This window comes from Piliocolobus tephrosceles, chromosome 4 (genome assembly GCF_002776525.5).
Source record: "Piliocolobus tephrosceles isolate RC106 chromosome 4, ASM277652v3, whole genome shotgun sequence".
In the NCBI taxonomy this organism is placed as follows: domain Eukaryota; kingdom Metazoa; phylum Chordata; class Mammalia; order Primates; family Cercopithecidae; genus Piliocolobus; species Piliocolobus tephrosceles.
The window spans coordinates 132815313-132837405 of record NC_045437.1 but is presented as its reverse complement, the minus strand read 5'-3'; the positions used below and the strand labels follow the sequence as shown (position 1 = coordinate 132837405).

At 36.1% G+C, this 22093-nt stretch overlaps 1 protein-coding gene and 1 non-coding gene across 4 annotated transcripts in view; one reads left to right on the top strand and one right to left on the bottom strand.

Moving 5' to 3' along the window:
* CLINT1 (clathrin interactor 1) overlaps window positions 1–22093 on the bottom strand; it is a 78203-nt gene that overhangs the window by 3350 nt on the left and 52760 nt on the right. For 2 of the 3 annotated variants that reach the window (XM_023218823.2, XM_023218825.2), the window contains 6 exons: window positions 20393–20570; window positions 16643–16889; window positions 14786–14855; window positions 5958–6032; window positions 2732–3024; window positions 69–273 (listed from right to left, as the gene is read on the bottom strand). In XM_023218823.2, the coding sequence (XP_023074591.1) occupies window positions 69–273; window positions 2732–3024; window positions 5958–6032; window positions 14786–14855; window positions 16643–16889; window positions 20393–20570 (1068 nt within the window). The remainder of the gene's footprint in view (window positions 1–68; window positions 274–2731; window positions 3025–5957; window positions 6033–14785; window positions 14856–16642; window positions 16890–20392; window positions 20571–22093) is intronic. The other variant, XM_023218824.2, reaches the window with a different exon arrangement.
* LOC111547236 lies at window positions 19848–19954 on the top strand. Its single transcript, XR_002733059.1, has one exon. It is a non-coding gene; the product is annotated as a U6 spliceosomal RNA (small nuclear RNA).

Below are 22093 nucleotides of genomic sequence, written 5' to 3'. Positions count from 1 at the left end.
AGTAGTCCTGGCATTAAGGCAAAAGACTGCAAGTACACAAAGAAGTGGGATGTCTTAAGGTAACTTACTCTGCTGCTGAATCATTGTATTCAGTGATGGCTGCTGGGGTTTGGAAGGCTGCATACCAGGTAGTAAGTTGTCTAAGCTGATGTTTACACTGGGGTCAGACCAAGTAGAGGGCAAGGTTTTGCTGACTGATTTCTGGACCATATCTGTATTCTGATTATAGAGAGGATTAGGCTTCTGCAGCACTGTGCTAACATTTTGCAAAGGCTGGAAAATAGAAAAATGCTCTAAAAATTAAGCATCTGTTCTATAAAAATTATCAGATGGCAATTTAATCACAACAATGCACTTCTGAAACAAAGAGAACCACAAATGTTCTATCCTAATGCCTTCAATACCCTGAATCATTAGCTTCCCAAAGAGGTTCCTCTGAAGTCCCAATCAGATTTCAGGTGGATAAAACCAACAATTTACCTACACTAACAATTTTTTTTTTTTTTGGTTGAGATGGAGTCTCACTCTGTCACCTGGGCTGGAGTGCAGTGGCTGGATCTCAGCTCACTGCAAGCTCCGCCTCCCGGGTTCCCGCCATTCTCCTGCCTCAGCCTCCAGAGTAGCTGGGACTACAGGCGCCCGCCACCTCACCCGGCTAGTTTTTTGTATTTTTTTAGTAGAGACGGGGTTTCACAGCGTTAGCCAGGATGGTCTCGATCTCCTGACCTCGTGATCCGCCCGTCTCGGCCTCCCAAAGTGCTGAGATTACAGGCTTGAGCCACCGCGCCCAGCCTTACACTAACAATTATTCTCCCAACACTCAAAGTCTAGAAGCCACCATTCCTGGCAAATACCAACTTTAGGTTAGTATAGCTTTAAGGAGATACACAAGTGGAAATTTATCCTTTCAAAACAGAATTCAGAGGCCAGGTGCGGTGATTTATGCCTGTAATCCCAGCACTTTGGGAGACTAAGGTGGGCGGATCACCTGAGGTCAGAAGTTCAAGACCAACGTGGCCAACAGGATGAAACCCCATCTCTATTAAAAATACAAAATTAGCCAGGCATGGTGGCACACGCCTGTAGTCCCAGTTACTTGGGAGGCTAAGGCAGGAGAATCGCTTGAACCGAGGAGGTGGAGGTTGCAGTGAGCAGAGATTGTGCCACTGCACTCCAGCCTGGGCGACACAGTGAGACTCTGTTTCAAAACAACACAACAAAATAGAGAATTCAGGATATGACATCTCACATTATATGAGGATATAAGGCAAAACCATGAAAAAGCAATTTATATTTCACACATCCTGACTGGCATTTCCCTGCTCTGTGTATACTTTTACTACCTAAAGTGAGTATCACTAAATGAACTTGATGTATATGGACCGATGTAGGAGAAAGAAGAAATTCAGGAGAAAGAAGCAGAGGTTCCTAATGGTTACTGAGGATAACTGTGAAAAGGACAGAAAAAAGGAACAAGAAGAAGAAGAATAATTAAAAATGTACCAATGCAAAGAATTACGACAGTTACAATTAAGACTGCAAATAAAGTTGACTGGCTTTATGCTTAACTCATACATTAGGTCTTATTTCTGTTATACAGAGTAGTCACCTTTCTGCTTCTTTCTTCTTTTCCTTCATCCTAATACCCCAAAGACGAGAATCTACACATTAAAATGAGTAATTAGCATCATAAACACATATTCTCAATAGTTTGAGTCAAAAATAGCAAGTTCCTGGTACCATTCAGACACATATTTTCCAAGCCTGCACTTGTTTGAATTCTAAGCTAGTACTAGGTAATTTGGATTTAACTATAAATAAAATAGTCAATTAAGAAGCTCCCATTTTAGTTGTTTTTCTTTATGAAAATGAAAGTTGAAAGACGAGCCTATAAAACACTAACATAATGTAGAGCAGGTCCAGAATTGGGAAGAACATTCACCATTTGACAGAATAATTTTCCATATTAGCACTGATTATTTACAACCAATCAGTGATATTTCTTTAGGGACAGGACCAGAAATTTTACTAAACGGATACTTGCCATGAGTGAAACAGTATCTCTATGTCTTTTCCTTTTTTTTTTTTTTTTTTAGTGAGACGGAGTCTCACTCTGTCGCCCAGGCTGGAGTGCAGTGGTGCGATCTTGGCTCAATGCAAGCTCTGCCTCCCAGGTTCATGCCATTCTCCTGACTCAGCCTCCTGAGTAGCTGGGACTACAGGTGCCCGCCACCACACCTGGCTAATTTTTTGTATTTTTAGTAGAGACAGGGTTTCGCCGTGTTAGCCAGGATGGTCTTGATCTCCTGACCTCGTGATCCACCCACCTCAGCCTTCCAAAGTACTGGGATTACAGGTGTGAACCACTGCGCCTGGCCTACTTCTTTTTCTTAAAGACAATTTAAAAAAACTATCAAATACCAATTTGTTAAAAGAATAAATTTTTGCCATGTTCCTCCTCTGTACAAAGGCACCATGCTTGGATTTACAGTAACTACAAGATGGGGGAGAAGGTCTTGCCTTCCAGAATGCAAATGACTATGCTAGGGGAAAGAGTATAAGGTAAATGAAATGTGCAAATGCGTGTATATATATATATACACACAGACATGTATTCATACACATAAAAAGGACTTGCTTATTTTTCTGTTTTACACTAATCTATTGTTAGATGAGTTAGAGCATCTCAAAGATTATAAATAACAACTTCCAAGGGAAGCAGACAACTTACCTGTGATCTTGACATAGGCAAACCAAGTCCCACAGTATTAGTGCTCATCATAGAGAAATTCATACTCTGGGAAGATGTCATGGTTGCCTGGGATGAGCCCATAAGATCAAACAGGTCTGAAGAATTCGAGGCAGCGGGAGGTGGGCCTAGAGCTGATTGTGAGCCACTAACGAGTTCTACCGCTGGCTGTGAGGCACTGCCAAAGAACTCGCCACTGGAAGCAACAGGGCCTGATGGGGCTTGGTTGAAGGCACTCCAGTCACCAAAGTCTCCATTCCCACTTGCTGCTGTTACTAAGACAGGAATAACTCTAAGGGTAAGAAACTTCATGAAATGCACACAACAAATATAACAATCTATGAACTGAAACAAATTAGAGCTGATCTGAGTCCACCCAGATTAACATCTGCAGGTACCATCTCCATCTGGACAGTATTCTTTCTCATGAATATTACATGAGAGTAACAAGGTGGCAAAGAAAAAAAAATTCTTCCAAATATAAAGGAAAATCCATCTCTTGGCAGCTCTATAGGTGACACACTGAATTTACCACAAAAAAAATGGCGAGGCATGGTGGCTCACGCCTGTAATCCTAGGACTTTGGGAGGCTGAGCAGGTAGATCACAAGGTCAGGAGATTGAGACCATCCTGGCTAGCGCGGTGAAACCCAGTATCTACTAAAAACACAAAAAAATTAGCTGGGTGTTGTGACATGCGCCTGTAGTCCCAGCTACTTGGGAGGCTCAGGCACGAGAATTGGTTGAACCCAGGAGGTGGAGGCTGCAGTGATTGTGCCACTGCACTCCAGCCTGGGTGACAGAGCAAGACTCCGTCTAAAAAAAAAAAAAGAATTTCTCACTTATTTGGCCATACTTCTACTGACAACACAAGGGCTATAACCTTAGCACAATGCCCGCTTCAACTGGGACTGTTTATTTACAATAAAAGAGACGAAGAAAACTCATGTAATATTAAAAAACACAACCAAGCCAGAAACAAGCAAAACCCTATCACTATACTTTGCAAGTGTAAGGTTGAATGCATAAAATCCATACTCTTAATTACTATAGTCTTATCAATTAACCTCTAATCAATTTTTATATCGAAAGGAACAAATAGATAAATATGAATAAATGGAATTTGAAAAAGCAAAAGGTGAAGAAAGAGCTACATAAAAACTGTCATCTGAAAGCAAATAGTAAGTATGTACCTTCCAAGTTAATTAACACCATCTCTTTGTACTCCATGTTCATTTACAACTCGGAAATACATTTTGTCTAGCCTAAAAAGTGTCCAACCACTACAATACCATGTCTCATTATGCTAAATATTAAGAGAATAATAATGTGAAGTCTTTAAAATTACATTCTTCCATTACCATATTAAAATATAAGCACCCTTGAAAGAGAAGATAATTCACTTAGAAACTCTAAGTTCTACTAACAATTTAATATAAGAATTGGACTAATATTCTTTACCTCAGGGTTTTACTAATACATGTCTTTGATCTTCTTTATTTTTTTAAAAGAGACCGCATTAAGAGTTTTACAATTAGCTCTAGATATTAAACAATTTAAACTAAGTAAGGCTGTTGGATCAATGTAAACTTTATGCTGATTTTCTATGTGTTTGATCTATTATGCAGAATATGAATGGAAACTGGGGCAAAATGTGTTGCCCCACCTGAAAACTTCATATCTGAAATGATTAATCACGGGAGGAAAAGATTTCTAGTGGGGCATGTATTGTTCAGAAATGATTAATCATTGTTGCAATGGTTTCAGCCCCCTGCATAAAGGTGGTCAGGTTATATTAATCACATGCATACAGATGAAGAGATGTATCACTTAGGCAACATTAACATAATCAAATTATTTGCATAGTAGGCAACTTTATATACATAAAAACTTTGAGAATTAGACAAGGAAGCTGTAAAATAAGGGTGACGTTTACCTTCCACTTTGGTTTGCCTAAAGTAAGGCGTCAACCCTTAGAGGGCATAATCACACTTTAAAAATGAAGCAGAAAATTACTCAACAATTCTAGTTTCTGGAAAATACTTGGAATTTACAAAAATAAGTTGTCAAAATAACCCCAAATCATTTTACAAGCTATGTATCTTTTTTCCTAACTCCTCACAAACCTAACCAGATATTACTAAATATAAATTTTAATCCAGTTTAATATAACGGCAATAGATTATTTGACTTGTGATCAGTAATAACACTAACTCGGTTAAATTACATCTTTTCTCCCTGCCTCACCTCATGTTTAAGATTCTCTTAGCTATATTTTAAAAATATTCTCTCTCAAACTTCAGACTGACCAGATTTTATAAAACAAATAACACAACCTCTTCACAACCTCAAAAAAAATTAAACAGACACTTAATAATGAATGTAGCCCCTATTTTATTAGGTTGGTGCAACAGTAACTGCGATAATTGCACCAACCTAATACATACCTCTACAGACACTATCCTCAAAAAGAACCAAGACAAGTAACACAGTTCCTAGTTTTAAAAAGTTGAAGGTTCAGAGGCTTTCGTAAAGTTAAACAGTTACCATATGGCTGGGGTAGGTAATAAGATAAAAATATTAATTAAAAAAAGAAACAGGCCTTTCACCTCAATCCTTGATGTTTAAGTCCATATCCTGTTTGAATGCGGCTTTTTGTTTTAAAATTCTATTCTAATAAAGAATGAGAAAGTTTTGCCTAAGGTTCAACTGCTCATTATTTTAGGATATGTCAAAACGAAGTTCGGTTATTTTTCACATAAATACTTTTAACATATCTAAATTAAAAAAGGAATACATTTTAGTAAGATAGTTGGTCTGATCCCCATGTCCCTAACTTTCACTCATGAAAATCATAAGCTAAACTAAACATAAATCATGATATTCTTGCTGCTATTAAACAAAATGAGATTAGTTAGAGATACTCACATCCTCCTTTCCCTTTCAAAAAAGCTAAACAAGAGTCACCTATGAATACGGGTAATTTTCTTTAGATGTACTGGAGTAGTCTGTGACCAAAATAATTCATTTGGCACATTTAAGGCATCTGCCCAATAAAACACCTTGTGAATAAGTCCTTTAGGAATTATGAATTATGAATACTACAAGTAGAAAAATGACAGAAAGAAGTTGACTTGGGGGGAATGGAGTTGTTTTTAATGACCTTTTTACCACCCCAGACTTCTGACCATGATCAAATAGAATCATACCTTGGGAAGGGAAACTGCCTGACGCAGCAGCTGAGCCAAAGTCAGCAAATCCTCCAAATAAATCAGCTGATCCTCCTAGAAGTTAAGAAAAAGGTAAAACTGTTAGAACTAGAGAACAATTGTAAATACTTTCTGGAGGCCATTTTAGTGCCCCACAAAAAGTACCTAATACTAGAGGCCCAGATGCCTCATAAAAGCTAGTCTGTTGACCTAGATTTTCATGTCACTATGTTCCCTATGAACTACCATAGACTCTTTTCTGTTCCTCAGTACTGTATCTAGTAAGATAAATGACACTGTATCTGTGGTTAAAATTATCTAATATTTCACGAGCATAATATGGAAAGAATACAACTTATCCAGCCAATTATGCTCTTTATAAGAGTCTTCGATGGATTCTAAAACCTGAGTAAAATGCTGCTGGGGAATAAGATATTCACAAAACAAGTAAATAAAATGCAGGATCCTTGATTGGACCCCGAATTTTTTTCTAATTGCTATCCTGAAATGACAGAATTGAGACACTAGGGAAATCTGAATGTGGTCTGTATATTAGCATTAATACTGTTTTAATGTTAAATCCCAAGTATGATTATATCACGATCATAAAGGAGAATGTCCTTGTCAAGAAATATAGGTTGAAGTATTTTAGGGGCAAAATGTCATGATTGCGACTTCCTCTCAAATGATACGGATGAATAAACAGTACACAACAAACAAATAAAAAAGAACCAGAGAGAGAGATAAAGAAAACAGGGCAAATTTTCTGTACGTTTGGAATTTTTAAAAATAAAAAGTTAGAAAGATAAAGTCCACTTGTATAAAATCATTTTAGAGTCTGGTGTAGTAGCTCATGCCTGTAAATCTCAGCACTTTGGGATGATGAGGCAGGGGAATTGCTTGAGCCCAGGAGTTGAGAGATTACCCTGGGCAATATAGTGAGACCTCGTCTCTACAAAACCTTAAAATATTAAACTGAGCATGGTGGCACGCGCCTGTAGCCCCAGCTACTCAGGAGGCTGAGGTGGGAGGACTGCTTGAGCCCAGGAGGCAGAGGCTGCAGTGAGCCGAGATTGCTGCACTCCAGACTGGGTGACACAGTGAGACACTGTCTCAAAAAAACAAAAAACAAAACAAAACAAAAAAATTATTTTAAGCAGAGAGAGGGAGAAATATCAATACAATAGTTTTGGTGAATGCTCCCCCCCCCCGTAGTGTTTACTCCATAAAAGAGTGAATACTTGTATTTTGTAATTTTAAGGCATGGAAAAAAAATTAGCTTTTTTGCTACTTCTAGATAGGTGTTTTTAAAAGGGTAAGACCCAAATTATAAGTCTGCAAATCAACCTCTGTGTGCGTAACATTACATTCTGACATAAAATTATATTTGTAAATACTACATGGGTAAGAATATTTACTTTTACCTATAATTTCAATTATAACATTATTTCAAGTAATACTCCTTTTTTCCTCAGTTTAAGTAGTGAAATAGCCCAATATCTGAAACTTTAAATAGTTGTCCTTACTTGTGTCTGTCCTTAAAGATTTCACCTCTGAATAGTCACAATCTTAGAAGTCTACAGCAGTTCAATTATGGTGCTTTTAGTGTTATGTGAACATTATATAGGTTACATCACAGCTGCTTAGCCTGCAGTGCTTAGAAACTAGCCAGGTGGGACTGGAACATCTGGGCTGCACTCAAACACCACTAGGGACAGCTTCCAACATCTGGTGCCATTTCTGAATTGTCTTATCGCTGCAAGACATTCTGCCCCATCTGCTACACTCAACTGGGTTAATTAAACTAGAACCATCTCCCCCTCTTAATATATGGCCAACAGTAATAAAAAGAACAAATCAGTTTCTGATATGTGTATACTTGGTATTTCTTTTTAATGTACATTTACTGTAGGTAACTATCAGCAGGCATAACTAATTCCTCATTGCTTCAGCACAGATGTACATGCTCATACACATATATATATCCTCCCTCACCAGTTGACTAATGCCAACCAAAGTGAAGGTGCTTCAATTCTATCAACACTACAGCTTAGTCTAATTTTTACTTCATCTAAAAGAGAGTATCACAGTGATCTGGTTTTCTCTTCCTTAAAGGTACAAACATTGTGACAAAATGTGACAAGGAACACAAAAGTTCAATGAGTTATATGTTTAAACCATTTAAACAAGCACACATATTAATAAAATCTAGCAAGTAAATGAATGCCTCAAACAGTTGCTGCTTAATATTCCTAAGTTTGTTTTCTGTAAAGTTCCTTATGTTAAAAACATTGGTCAAGTATACTGTTGGGTAACAGAATGATAGTTAATCAATTAATACAACATTAAGGGATTTAAAAATTAAAGATTATTTTAATTTGCTTCATTTAAGCAGTAAATAAACATTGATATATAACTTATTATACCAAACAAGTTAGGAGTTAGGGATTTTCTTTTCTTTTCTGAGACAGAGTTCTACTCTTGTCACTCAGGCTAGAGTGCAATGGCACGCTCTCAGCTCACTGCAACCTCCGCCTCCCAGGTTCAAGTGATTCTCCACCCTCTGCCTCCCGAGTAGCTGCGATTACAGGCAAACGCCACCATGCCCAGTTTATTTTTTTTATTTTTAATAGAGATGGGGTTTTGCCATGTTCGCCAGGCTGGTCTCGAGCTCCCGACCTCAGGTGATCTGCCTGCCTCGGCCTCCCAAAGTGCTGGGATTACAGGGATGAACCACCGCGCCTGGCAGTGTTAGGGATTTTCAAATCTTATTCAGTCTAGGCTACAAAGAAAATACACGTTGAGGATAAAAGCTGTAGATCACAACTTCAAACTGGTAAGAAATTTTATTTTTGACATATCCTGTATTTAGTAATTCAGATAATTATCCTCCTTCGATCACCAAAACAGAAATTATATGATGTTCATAACTTATCTATCGCAAATAGTATTCCTCTCCATCCATATTACAGGGATTTTGATTTCAACATGAGTAGCTTAAGAATATTGGGAGCAAAGAACGGAAAGATGCATGTAACTATTTTACAAATAGAAGTTGTCTCTCTCTGAAAATGTTTTTTCTCTCTAATCTTTTAAAGTGCCACATACTATGCTTTTACTGGTACTTTAAGAAATGTGATCTTCAACTTTGAAAACTGTCTCAAAAATTAAAAATCTCTTTATTTAGAAAATGTTTCTCTCTCCTAGGACTATCCATATCTCTATGTATGATACGCATACCAAATTCCACATTCATTTTCTATACTTAAGCATTTTCCCAGATAACTTCTATCTAAATTTATATTCTAAAGGAATATAAATAAGACTCTACCAAAAATTGCTGCATGTGGAAGACTGCTGATTTTCACAACAAGTGCTATCCTTCAAGATTCCCACATGAGAACTGTCATTATAAATGAGCCATTTCCATCTGCCTTTTCAGGGCAGCAAGGAGGTTATTTACAGTCACCAGCTGGGAACATGTTATTTCCCAAAGCAATATTGTGAACAAGAAAATACAGCTAAACTAGACAGTACTTAAATGACAAATGGAAATTTTCTTTGACAAAAAAATTTAATCTAGATCACATTAAGACAACCTTTTGCATGAAGAATTCCAATACATACAACATCAAAGCAATGGCAAAGTACAATAAAATATGTAAATACATGACAAAGAGTTATTATCTATAATACACAAGTTTTAGAATATCAATAAGGATGAATACTCCTAATAAACAAAGAACATGAACAGATAGTAACAACTGGCCTATAAAAATATGAAGTGTTCAAACTCAATCATCAATGCAAAATAAAATGAAATATTGCTTTCTCTTACCAAACTGAAAAAGCTTTAAAAGATGCTATTGTGCTACAAAATTTTGGAAAAATAAAAAAAGAACATCTAGAAAACAAGGAACTAACTGGCTAAATTATAATATAGCCACCCAATGTAAGATTATAAAGCAATGAAAAGTATTATAAAAGAATACCAACTATCATAAGAAAATGGTCGTGAGATCTTAGGTGAAAAGCAGTTTATCAACATACATAAAGAAATGAATAAAACCCAGAAAAATCCAAACAAATGAAGTCATATCTAAAAGCCTGAAAAAGATTGGCCACATAATAAATGCTTAAATAACGACATTCATGGAATATGTAGAAAATGTATTTAAAAAAGATATTCAGCAGATACATACTTTATGTGCCTAAATTATGGCAAATCACTTGTTTTCCACCAAATTGAGCATGTATTACTTTTGATAATCAGTGAAAAAGAGAATATACTGAAACAATTTTATTTTCAGTAAACTTAGTTTAAAACCAGAGACAACCCCTACCCAAATGATAAGTTGGTGCACTAAGAGTGGAACAAGGTGAGTATTTACATGTTCATGTAAATGTCTTCAACTAGTGATTACTGGGTACAAAGCAGCAGGTTCAAATGTAAATGTAATACACATTTTGGATTTGATATACCTTAATCCTTTCAAATGTTTCTTTTCAACTTAAAAAAAAATCAAGATATATTGCAAGTCATTTAAGTTCTACCTGTATTGATTATGCTGAATTTTCTCTTCAACCTCATTTATTGTACTAGAAATATCTTGTGTAACAGTATGTTAATCAAGACCTAAATTTCTTAATTACAAAGGGACAAAGGGGACAAGTTGGACTTCTTTTTAAAGAGGTGAGATCAACTAAAAAAAGAAATGGCACAGTTTTTGGCATTCTATTTCCAATTGGCTTATTTTCTAAATATAGTCACACATTACTTAATGACAGAATGCATTGCGGCATTAGGCAATTCTGTCATTGTGCAAACATCATAGAGTGTACTTACACAAACCTAGTTAGCCTACTACATACCTAGGTTATAAGGTATAGCCTATCACTCCTTGACTTCAAATCTGTACATCATGTCACTATACTGGATACTGTAGGCAACTATAACACAATAGAAAGTGTTCGTATATCTAAACATAAGAAAAATATGGTAGAAATATGGTATTGTATGTGGAACCATGGTCACACACTATGCAGTCCATGACTGTACTTTAAATTATTTTACATTTCTTAAAATGTTTACTTAGAAAGGTACTTTATGTAAAAGCCACTGAAACACTATTTGAGTACAGATTTAAAAAAAATATCACCACAATGGGACATTTATTAAGATATAAGATAGTCTCAAGTAAATCTTGATAATTAGGTTTTACATATATATTTTTAAACTTGGTAAGATATTCTACAATGATTTTACCATATATACTTTTGAGAATGCTAAGAACATGTAATCACACACACAGACACACACAGGAAAATCTAAGCATTTCCTCAGAGGATATATTTATCTGGTGAGTGGTACAGATGCCATATCTGCTTAGCTTTACAGTTTGTGCCCACATTACTTGCATGATGGCACTATTATAAATATGGGCACATCTGGTAAATGACACCCAAATGACATACCAAATACCAATGTTAATATGGTAGATTCTTATACCTTCTCATGTGTAAGTGCTAAAGATTTAATGTCCAATTTCCTTTCACTGCTGAATTCAATTTAAAAGATATTATTAAAATATTTAAATAGAGATTGGGAGTAACTAAATTTATGTACTGATTTAAGAGGGAACTGCACAAACTGGTTAAACATATGGTTTCAAATAGGAGATAACTTTAATTTTAAAAAATTCTTCTAATATTAATCTTATTAGTTGCTTTTGATTAAGACAAAATAAACTTCAAGGCAAGAAACCTTCTAGATTTCATTCAAACTTTCTCAGTTACTATATTAATATTAATTGCTACTTCTATTTAATTAGTCAAACTACTGTTTGCACTAGAGAAGAAAAACCACTCAAAGGTTCCTTGCCAAGTAAAGGAAGCATGTTGGTATTTAATAATTCTCTCTGTTCAAAGCAATCTTGATGTCAGGGAGGAAAAGTTACATCCACCCATCTGACCTTCCTAGTTAATTCTCTGATTGCTCCATTAAAACTTTCTACAGATGCATGAAAGGGGCCCTTTAAATATTTCACACCAGGAAGTCCAAAATAGTTGATATTCTGTGACACTATATCTGTATTATATGACTACATGCTAACTACCAGTTAATTCTACAGTTCAAATCTTAAACATATAAAAATATATCACATAAATTGTTAAACGACTAATGTAGCTGTCTGTAACCTTGGACATTACAGTCCAATCAAGTTTAAAGAATAATTTTAGGAACAGTTGGCAGTTACAGAAAAAAGGGAAAGTGAATTGAAGAATTTCAGAAAGTAGGCCAGCCAGGCGCAGGGGCTTATGCCTGTAATCCCAGCACTTTGGGAGGCTGAAACGGGTAGATCACCTGAGGTCAGGAGTTCGAGACTAGGCTGGCCAACATGGAGAAACCCTGTCTCTACTAAAAATACAAAAATCAGCCAGGCGTGGTGGTGCATGCCTGTAATTCCAGCTACTCAGGAGGCTGAGGCAGGAGAATCGCTTGAACCTGGGAGGTAGAGGTTGCAGTGAGCCAAGATTGTGCACTGCACTCCAGCCTGGGCTACAAGGGCGAAACTCTAAGAAAGAAAGAAAAGAAAGAGAAGGAAGGAAGGGAGGGAGGCGAGGGAGGGGAGGGGGGTGAGGGAGGGGACGGGAGGGGAGGGGAGGGAGGGACGGGAAGAGAAGGGGAGTCAAACCAGATGTCTGGGCCGGGTGCAGTGGCTCATGCCTGTAATCTCAGCACTTCGGGAGGCTGAGGCAGGCAGATCATCTGAGGTCAGGAGTTCGAGACCAGCCTGGCCAACACGGTGAAATGCTACTAAATATACAAAAATTAGCCAGGCATGGTGGCAGGTGACTGTAAACCCAGCTACTCGAGAGGCTGAGGCAGGAGAATTGCTTGAATAAAGTTCATGCCTAATCCAGTAATTTTAACATAGTATGTGAGGAGGAGGAAATAACAGGGGGCTTTATATTATATTAATTATACTAAACTATCAATGAAAAGTAATTTCCATCATAGACTTACACTTAAATGTTAATTTAAAGTTTTTTTTTTTTTTTTTTTGAGACAGAGTCTTGTTCTGTCGCCCTAGCTGGAATGCAGTGGCGTGATCTCAGCTCCCTGCAAACTCCACCTCCTAGGTTCAAGCGATTCTCCTGCCTTAGTCTCCTGAGTAGCTGGGATTACAGGTGCCCATCACCACGCCCAGCTAATTTTTGTAGTTTTAGTAGAGACAGGATTTCACCTGTAGGCCATGCTGCTCTCAAACTCCTGACCTCAGGTGATCTGCCTGCCTCAGTCTCCCAAAGTGCTGGGATTACAGGTGTGAGCCACTGTGCAGAGCCACAATTCGGCTTTGAAAAATCATTACATACAACTGGGAATAATAAATTTACTTTGCACATTAGTCATACTCCAATCTTACTGTCTACATTTTAATGCGAAATGAACTTAGGCTTGGAAAAGACTGTCTTTAAACAGAGGTTGTATTTGTTAAGCTGTTCTGACATGTCACACAATAGTTTATTAAAACTCCATAATCATCCAATGCAACTCTAAAAATACCAATTTTCTTGAAAACAACTGATCAGAAATGACTCAAAATCTAGCATATACTGGAAATCAAACTGAAGAAATCCCAAACCATAGATGGGATTGATGATTTCTCATCTATGAGAATTCAAAGTAAACAGTTCTTTTGCTGTAGCCCTCTTTTTTTTTTTTGAGATGGAGTTTTTCGCGGTTGTCACCCAGGCTGGAATGCAATGGTGCGATCTCTGCTCACTGCAACCTCCGCCTCCCGGGTTCAAGCAATTCTCCTGCCTCAGCCTCCCAAGTAGCTGGGATTACAGATGCCCGCCACATGCCCGGCTAATTTTTGTATTTTTAGTAGAGATGGGTTTCACCATGTTGGCCATGCTGGTCTTGAACTCTGATCTCAGGTGATCCATCCACCTCGGCCTCCCAAAGTGCTGGGATTACAGGCTTGAGCCACCACGCCCAGCCCCCCTCTTTATATATGTTTGGTAGTTACATACTTTCAGAGAATGTCATTCCTCTGACTGAAACACTTGCCATTGTTTATCACTAGATAACTATTTGTAACTGATTAATGATTATTTTCTCCACTTGACCTTTGCATGAGGACAACTCTGTTTTAACATTTACAAGCACTGAGATCAGTGTCTGGTTCAACAAATTATTTGTTGAATTAAAAGAATAAAAAGTTAAATGATCTCTAGGCATGCCCAAGGCAGCCGCAATTAAAATTTAGGGAAAGACGGTAAAATGTGAAGAGCAGTACATTTTGCTTATAAAGAAAGTAAAGGCAATAGCTTAAATGCAATTTTTTTGTTTCTCCAAGTTAATCTTTAAAAAGTAAAAATGGAAACTACAGATTCCAAAATCTTTGATGAAAAATTTCAGAAAAGTACATGATGCCTTGAAATACTATTTATTATTAATTAGGGAAAACGCACTACATCAGGTTATGAGGAGTCATTAAAATGTAAGTATGATAATGAATTGAGGATACTATTATTAACCTCCAATAAGTACTGACCACAAATAAAGCTTTGCTAGTCTGAGGGTCGGTCAGAAAAAGGTATAAATTAGGGATAACTTAGAGAAATGGGTGTACATATAAAAAGATAAGCAAAAGTAACAACACGATGATTCCAAATAATGCTCAAGACTAATTTCACATAAAAAATGAAACCAATGCAAATAAATAATTTCATTTTCCAATCTATCTTTTATTTGGCATTTTAAAAAATGACTCTCGAACCAAGGTTACCAAAAACAAAAGGCCAATGTAGAAGCTTACCTGTTGACTGGCTGGTGCCATCAAACAAATCAACAAGGTCACCAGATGACTTGCTGCTAGGCACTGAAGTCTGAAAACACACACATAACTCAGGAGCTTAGAAAAGACTGTTTTTCTAAAATCAGCTCTATCCATCTCTAATTCTCAATTTAGACATAAATACCTGTAATCAGCTTAATAAGGGTAGGGTTTTCTGGAGAAAGAGTACTGACCTTGAATCCCTATGGAGAGGCAGTAAGCCCCTTTAAGTAACTCCATTCCCAGAAGTGAAAAAGTCTCTTAACATTGACACTTTGTTTCCTACCTCACTTTTCTGACTGCATTTCACTCTGGAAAATGTAAGTGCCAGATCCCACTCAAATCTTAATGCTATGTATCAGTTCATTAAAAAAAAAAATACCCTAGCATATGTACCAGTCCCATACAATATATTGAGTCATAACTGCCCAGGTATAAACTAAAAAGGCCAAGACCTTGGCCTGTTTACAAGAAAGCTCCCTAGATAATTCCAAGGCTTGAGATCCACTGGATTAGAGGTCAAGATCCTAAACAGCTCTAAATTTCTATGAATCTTAGCAATACTTAGTTTGTATATCACACAAGTTAGTGTAATTCTATGTTATTTGATATATTCTGGAATCTGTTTCATACTTAGTTCCCAAACTAAACTGTGAGGCCTATACCTGTAATACTATTTTTGTCTTCTCCACAGAGCTAATAAGCACCCTGATACCAAAATACCTATGTCTTGTATGTTCGATACGTACATGCTAAATTAGAACTCAATTATTAGGCAATGGGGAAACACTAAGATCCTAGGCATGTTGATTTGAACTTGGAAGATTAAAATACTATATACTGTGATTCCAAAACACCTTAAAAAAGAGATTCAAATGAGTTGGGTAACTTCAACCTTCTAGACATTTTGGGGGGGAGAAGGGTAAATGAAAATAAAAAAGAAGCTTGTACTACAAATATAAAATATGTATTGCACAGTGTCATATATTCAGGCTATACTACAAACTGTTATTTAAAATCCTTTTTTAAGATACGTGATAAAAGTCTCAATCTATTATTAAAAAAATTATACAGATATCTGGCAAAAGCTGACACGGTATTTGTTATTGCAACTAAGTAGGCCTGGTTCTATTTTTAGAGTCACCTACAATTTGCTGGACACATTAGAAAATTGTTTTTCCCAGCTTGTAGCTATTTCTCTTGCAAAGACACAAACTGGGGAAACAGTAGTGGGGGAAAGTGATAAAAAGGCAAATCTCCCCCTTTGGCAGATTTCTGCTGAAAAGACTAGGGTTTGGACTAGCAGGTGGATTTCATGTCTATGGTAAATAAAAACAAACGAAGATGGTACAAGAGGCAGTGCTTCTTCTGGTACCAATCAGTAATGACTGTGAGGCAAACACACCTCCCTTTATAGGCAATGCTTCTACATTAAATGAGATAACTTGCCCCTATATATCTCTTCTTACTCCCTCGTTTGTCATTTCTTAAAACTTCCAAATACTTCCAATGTTTTCTTTAGTGAATCTACTTGTGGTTGGTAACCAGTGCTGTCTAGAAGGGAACAGATGCACTACATTCTGATTCACAACCTTCCCCAAATGAACCAAAAGTGTCATTTCTACTTTCATAGAAAGTACCCAGACAATTATTCAGCAATTGGACAGGTTTCTTCCCTCAAAGAGATTTCTTATTATTAATGTCTTTGGGTAATACATGCCAGATGATCTATAATTAATATGATTGCCTAGAAATGCCCAAGCCTACTAATGCAGAAATTCTAAGAGCGGTTTATAAAAATAAAACCATGTATAATGTGTAAACTACCGCCATTCCCACCTTAACTGAAGACTGAGGTGTGTGGGTTGAAGCATTCTGATCTGGACTTGCTTTGTCCCCTGTGTAATGTGCTGCTGCTCCAAGATCAATGGTTTTGGAAGGATTTGCTGTGCGCTTGTGTCTGGTTGTGGTGGTCTCTGTGGCCTGTGTGATATGAATATGCTTTGTCGTCACAGTCTCCTCTTCATCTTTGAATTCACCTTTGGGAGATCTGCCTCTTCTCGCTTTCTTTTCCTCATCGCTGTCGCTAAAAGATATTAAAAATGAAGCAAAATAATAAGATGGGATTATTTTAAAATGGGTCCCTCAGTGATTTGAGCTAAAGAATTTCAAATGCAGTAACTCCAAAATTTCATACTTTGACTATTTGACAGGGATCAACAGAATGTTATCTAAGCTGTCTGAATAATGATATGCATGTGCTGGGGAGGGGAAGTGGGAACACAGAGAATATCCTATATAAGTCTAAAACACTGCTACAAAAAAGCATTTACATAAACGTGCATAAATAAAAAATGTCAAAATAACTCAAGTTTTTGTTCATTACAGACTTAAGCTTAATTTAAAAATAAAATAGCAGGATATGGTATCAGAATCCACGATAAGACCCTGAGAGTTTAAACACTTGCATTTGATGATTATTTTCTTGACATGGATTGTGTGCAAATAGCTATAGTTCCACTTTTATGTCACAATTCTGCATCAACTCTCAAAGACTAATATATGCACATAATATTAAAATTTCAATGGATGCTAAAAAAAGTCATACATCTTAATTCAAATAATTAAACTCTCATCTGTAAATGCATGAAAATATAAGGGAATGCACTTTACAACTGTGCTATTTTACTATAGTATCAGGAGATCAAACTTTTATATAACTATAGAAAATGCTTTATAGAAAACAACTATATTTAAAATATTTTAAAGATAGTTATCCTTCAGCCACATTCAAAAAAATTTTCTTTCCTTTTTCTTTAATAGTGAAAAAGATTTTAAAAACTAAAGAGTAAAAACCTGGGTTTTTCATATGCTAGGAATGAAAATATCAGCCCTAGTCTGTTCTCCAGGAACACGTCATTGTAAGTAGGAGACAGAAAGAGAGAAAAAAATTACTTGAAACATCTTCCATTACCTATACTACTTAATTTTAGAGCAGGTGGTTTAATTTATAAATATCCTGGAATATAATATTTAAAATTCTCCTTTAAACTATGAGTACTGCTGATAACAATTTACCTCAGACTGAACTACAGCAACTTGTACTTAAATATAAACCAACTTGGAACTTGTATAAATCAAAGATCAACAAGAGTGACTTCCCACACAGAGCAAAGAGGTTAAATATATTTTTATATATAAACATTTTAAGGAACCTACAAGTTCTGATACGTATTCAAAAGCTCTTACTAATTTCTCAACAACAAATGACCTGAAGATTCCCATCAGTCCTGTAAGTAAAACTGAAATTTCTTACTTTTTTGGTGCCCAATTTTATTTCAGTGCAAAATAATTTGTTTACAAGTTGAAAATATAAATCTGACTAGCACACAATGAAATAAATGGAAGCTCCATATCTGATCAATGTTCAAGAATTCCTGAATGTAACAGTGAACTACTAAGTATGAAATTCAGGTAACGTGCCATTGAGATTGAGGTCACATGCAACTTTGTCAAAAAATCTACTCTTCTCTCACACATACTTTAAGATCAAAAGTTCCTGGTGTGTCTTATCATTATCATGATAAATCATGTTCCCTGCATTTTCACTCTTTTAAACCTAAATACTCATTAAAGATTTAGAAACTCTCGGAGATCCTGTCTTACAGGCAACATAAAAAATAAAAATCATGGGAGAAACAGAAATAAAAGGGAGACAAAGAAGAAAAAAACTAAGGATAGAAGGACAAAGGAGAGAAAGTAACAATACAGAACACACACAGATTTCTAACCAGCCTACACAGCCTTATTGTTTTTAAGTAAAATCTAAGACCTAATCAGACTGTGTGGACCTGCCTAAAGTAACAGTTAGTGATGGAACTGAGCCTGCCCTGGAATGCCTCTTTTTCAAGACTGTTTGAAAAACTGGAATGTGATCTTTGAAGAGCCAGAACTTATTTTTAGCACTTTGAATAAAACTATTTTACAACTATATATCTAGCTTTTTTATACTGAAAAAGGATGCATATGATAATTATAAACACTAAACATTAGGAGGGAAATGGTGTCCATTTCAAATATATGGAGCTGTTTTCTTCATTAATGTTTTTGTAGCCTGTATAAGTTTTGGCTTGGTTTGGAAAACATTATTGAAATTATGGTCATTATTCTGTTGGTATTTCCTGAAGAGACATTCCAGGGATTTAAAACATATGAAAATATCCTAAAAATACACTAATTAGATTGTATTTTTGTTTGGGCCTCTTTTTAATGATCCCTAATTCTGAATTATTAAGATTTTTGGCATGGGTAAAAAAAAAGAGATGGTATTTAGTTACGAGAACTCACTTGAAGGCTTGGTTCCATCACTAACTGTGTTACTTAGGCAATTCCACACAGTGTGACTGGATCTTAGGTTTTACTTATAAACAATAAAGGCAAAATTCTTATGCTACTCTAGCAGAGATATTGTGAGGCACAAATGATAAGGGTCAAATTTACAAAGTAAAATTTGCTTTGTAAATTAAGTGCTATATGCATTACCCTTTACATTGTCAGAAAAACTGGTTTATAACTATATTGGTAGGTAAGAACAAAAGTGCTGCAAAGTTCAAAGTACCGTTCCATGTAAAATGAAATACGAATGCCCTACCATCAGAAAATATAGTTTATAAAAATACAGATCTGTTCTCAAAAACCGGTTCAAAATCCATTTGGATTGTTTTTCTGGTACACACTGACACAGAATCATAATGAAATGTCAAGGAAGCACTACATTTCAAATCCTTTAACTTATGTTTAATTAAACTTAATATGTAAACTTCATTATCCCTTAACATCTTAGGTCCCTGGATCATCTAAGGTTCAAATGCAAAATAATCTATACAAGTTTTTACAACGGAAAAAAAATCCAAGGGAAGACTACCAGCCTGAATAAAAATACACAGGATCAACTTCAAAAATAAGTAGACACTGGCAACGTGGAAAGTATGTCAATACTAATTGCAAGTAGTGTATAACCTAGCATCTTAAAAATAGTTGCACAGTGCTTGCTTCGGCAGCACACATACTAAAACCAGAATAATACAGGGAAGATTAGCAGGCTCCCTGTGCAAGGATGACTTGCACATTTAAGACTTGTTCCACATTTCTGCACAGGGCATATTTAGGGCAGTGGAACTATTCTATATGACACAGTAATGAGAAATATTAAGCATTTGTCAAAACCCATAGAAGTGTACAATATAGGAAACCCCAATGTAAACTATAGACTTTAGTTAATAAGTGTATCAATACTGACTTTTCAATTGTCAACAAATGCACCATAGTAATGCAAGATGTTCACAGAACCTGTTATGAAGGGGAAATGGGCATATGGCAACTCTCTGTACTTTATGCACAATTTTTCTGTGAGCTTAAATTGCTCTAAAAACAAATGAAGTCTATTTAAAAAAAAAAAAAAAAGACAAAAAAAAGGCCCAATTTCAGATAATGTTAATACCCCAAACAAAACCAACAAAAAACCAAAAACCCAGTGGCATAAATTTAGGACTCTTTCTAAGAGACCTGGGAGACAAAGTGTTAAAATACCTGCATCTTTCTGGAGAGTCTTCTCTATCTTTCCTCCGGAACTTGCTGATGGTGTCATCAATTGTGCTTCCAATTTTATCACTCAGCTCACCTAATTTATCACTGAATGGAAAAGCACTCTTGTTTTTATCCCACTCTTCATCCCATTTTGATTTGGGCTCAGGATCATATCTTTCACCTATATAGAGCATTAAAAAACAAGCAACTCTAAGGACATTAAATTCAAAAGGTATCTACAAGTCCTTATTTCTCAGGCTTTTCCTCATAATAAAATCATTTTCAAAGGAAAACAGAAAGCTCCCACAGTGCTGAATCAACACAATTACAGCAAGGCATAGAACGTAATGCCAGTCATTAAGTGGCAGGAATGCAGATTCAAAAGCTTTTGTTTATGAATACTTACACAACCTTAATGCACAGCGCAGCATATCAGGAAATTCTTAAAGGCTACTGAAAGGAGCAGTGGAAAACTCAAAACCAACACAAACTATATAAGCAAAAGAGAAATGAAAATCTTTTTGTTTTTACAAAAGCCACTTAATATATTTTATTCCTGTCCCTTAATGGTTTCCCAATTTTCAGAAAAGTATTGGATAGCAACAGTATCTTAAAAAATACAATCTGAGGGAACTCCACTCTGAATGCCACATGTCCCAATAAGCTAAAAGGTCTCAATAACTGTCATTCCTCAGTATCAAACTAAAATAATAATTCAATGAATTTTCAAATGATGGGAAAGCATTCCGTCATTACTGTACAAAGAAAGGATTACTCTAACTACCAAAAACTACACACGCTAGAATCAGGAAGTATGCTCAAACAGTAGTTCAGAAGAGTGTCAACCAATTCAAACATTCATTCCAAACATATGCAGAGACTGGTGAAACCTAGAGCCTCTGTGTGAATTTGCGAATGCAGAGAATAGATCCTGGCGGTAAACAAAAAACCCAAAATGTCAAGATTGGTTTTAGTCCTTGCCCTTAGGGCCCTAAAGGAGACATAGGAATTATGGACACAAAATGAAATTCATTTATTTCCATGTCCAAATTCAACTTAAGAAGCAAGAGTAGAAGGTACAGAGAGCACGTGAGGTTTTTTAAAAACAGAAAACATTCAAAATTAAGGCAGGTTGGAAGAAAAGAAGGACAATGAGGAACAACAAAATAACTGAAAAGTGGCTAATGAAGCTTTTGTGTTGAACTTTTGCTTATAGGACCTAAAAGGATACACAGCCTTTGGAGATTGAACAAAATCATTCTGCTGAATTGCCTGCTAAAATTGCAAGGCTAAAATTTTCTGTAAATGTTTAAGGATTTTAACATATTTACTGAATCTGGAAGTGACCATCAACTTAAAGAAAACATGACAAAATGAAGTTTTCTAGACAAAATTTTAAACAGGATGATTTTTTAAAAATAAGTGATTTTCCAACCATGTGTATGTACATTTCAACAGGTGTGATAAACTAGACTTTGGAAAGAAACAAATTTACACAAAAAATGGAAGTGGATGAAAACCAAACTGATTAGCATGGTCAATACCATACTGAATTAGTGCTGAAGATACTGGATACTGGCAAGACATTATCTAATGTCAGAATGAAAAAACACAAAACTGGCCCAGCATGGTGGCTCACGCCTCTAATCCCAGCACTTTGGGAGGCTGAGGTGGGCGGATCACTTGAGGTCAGGAGTTTGAGAC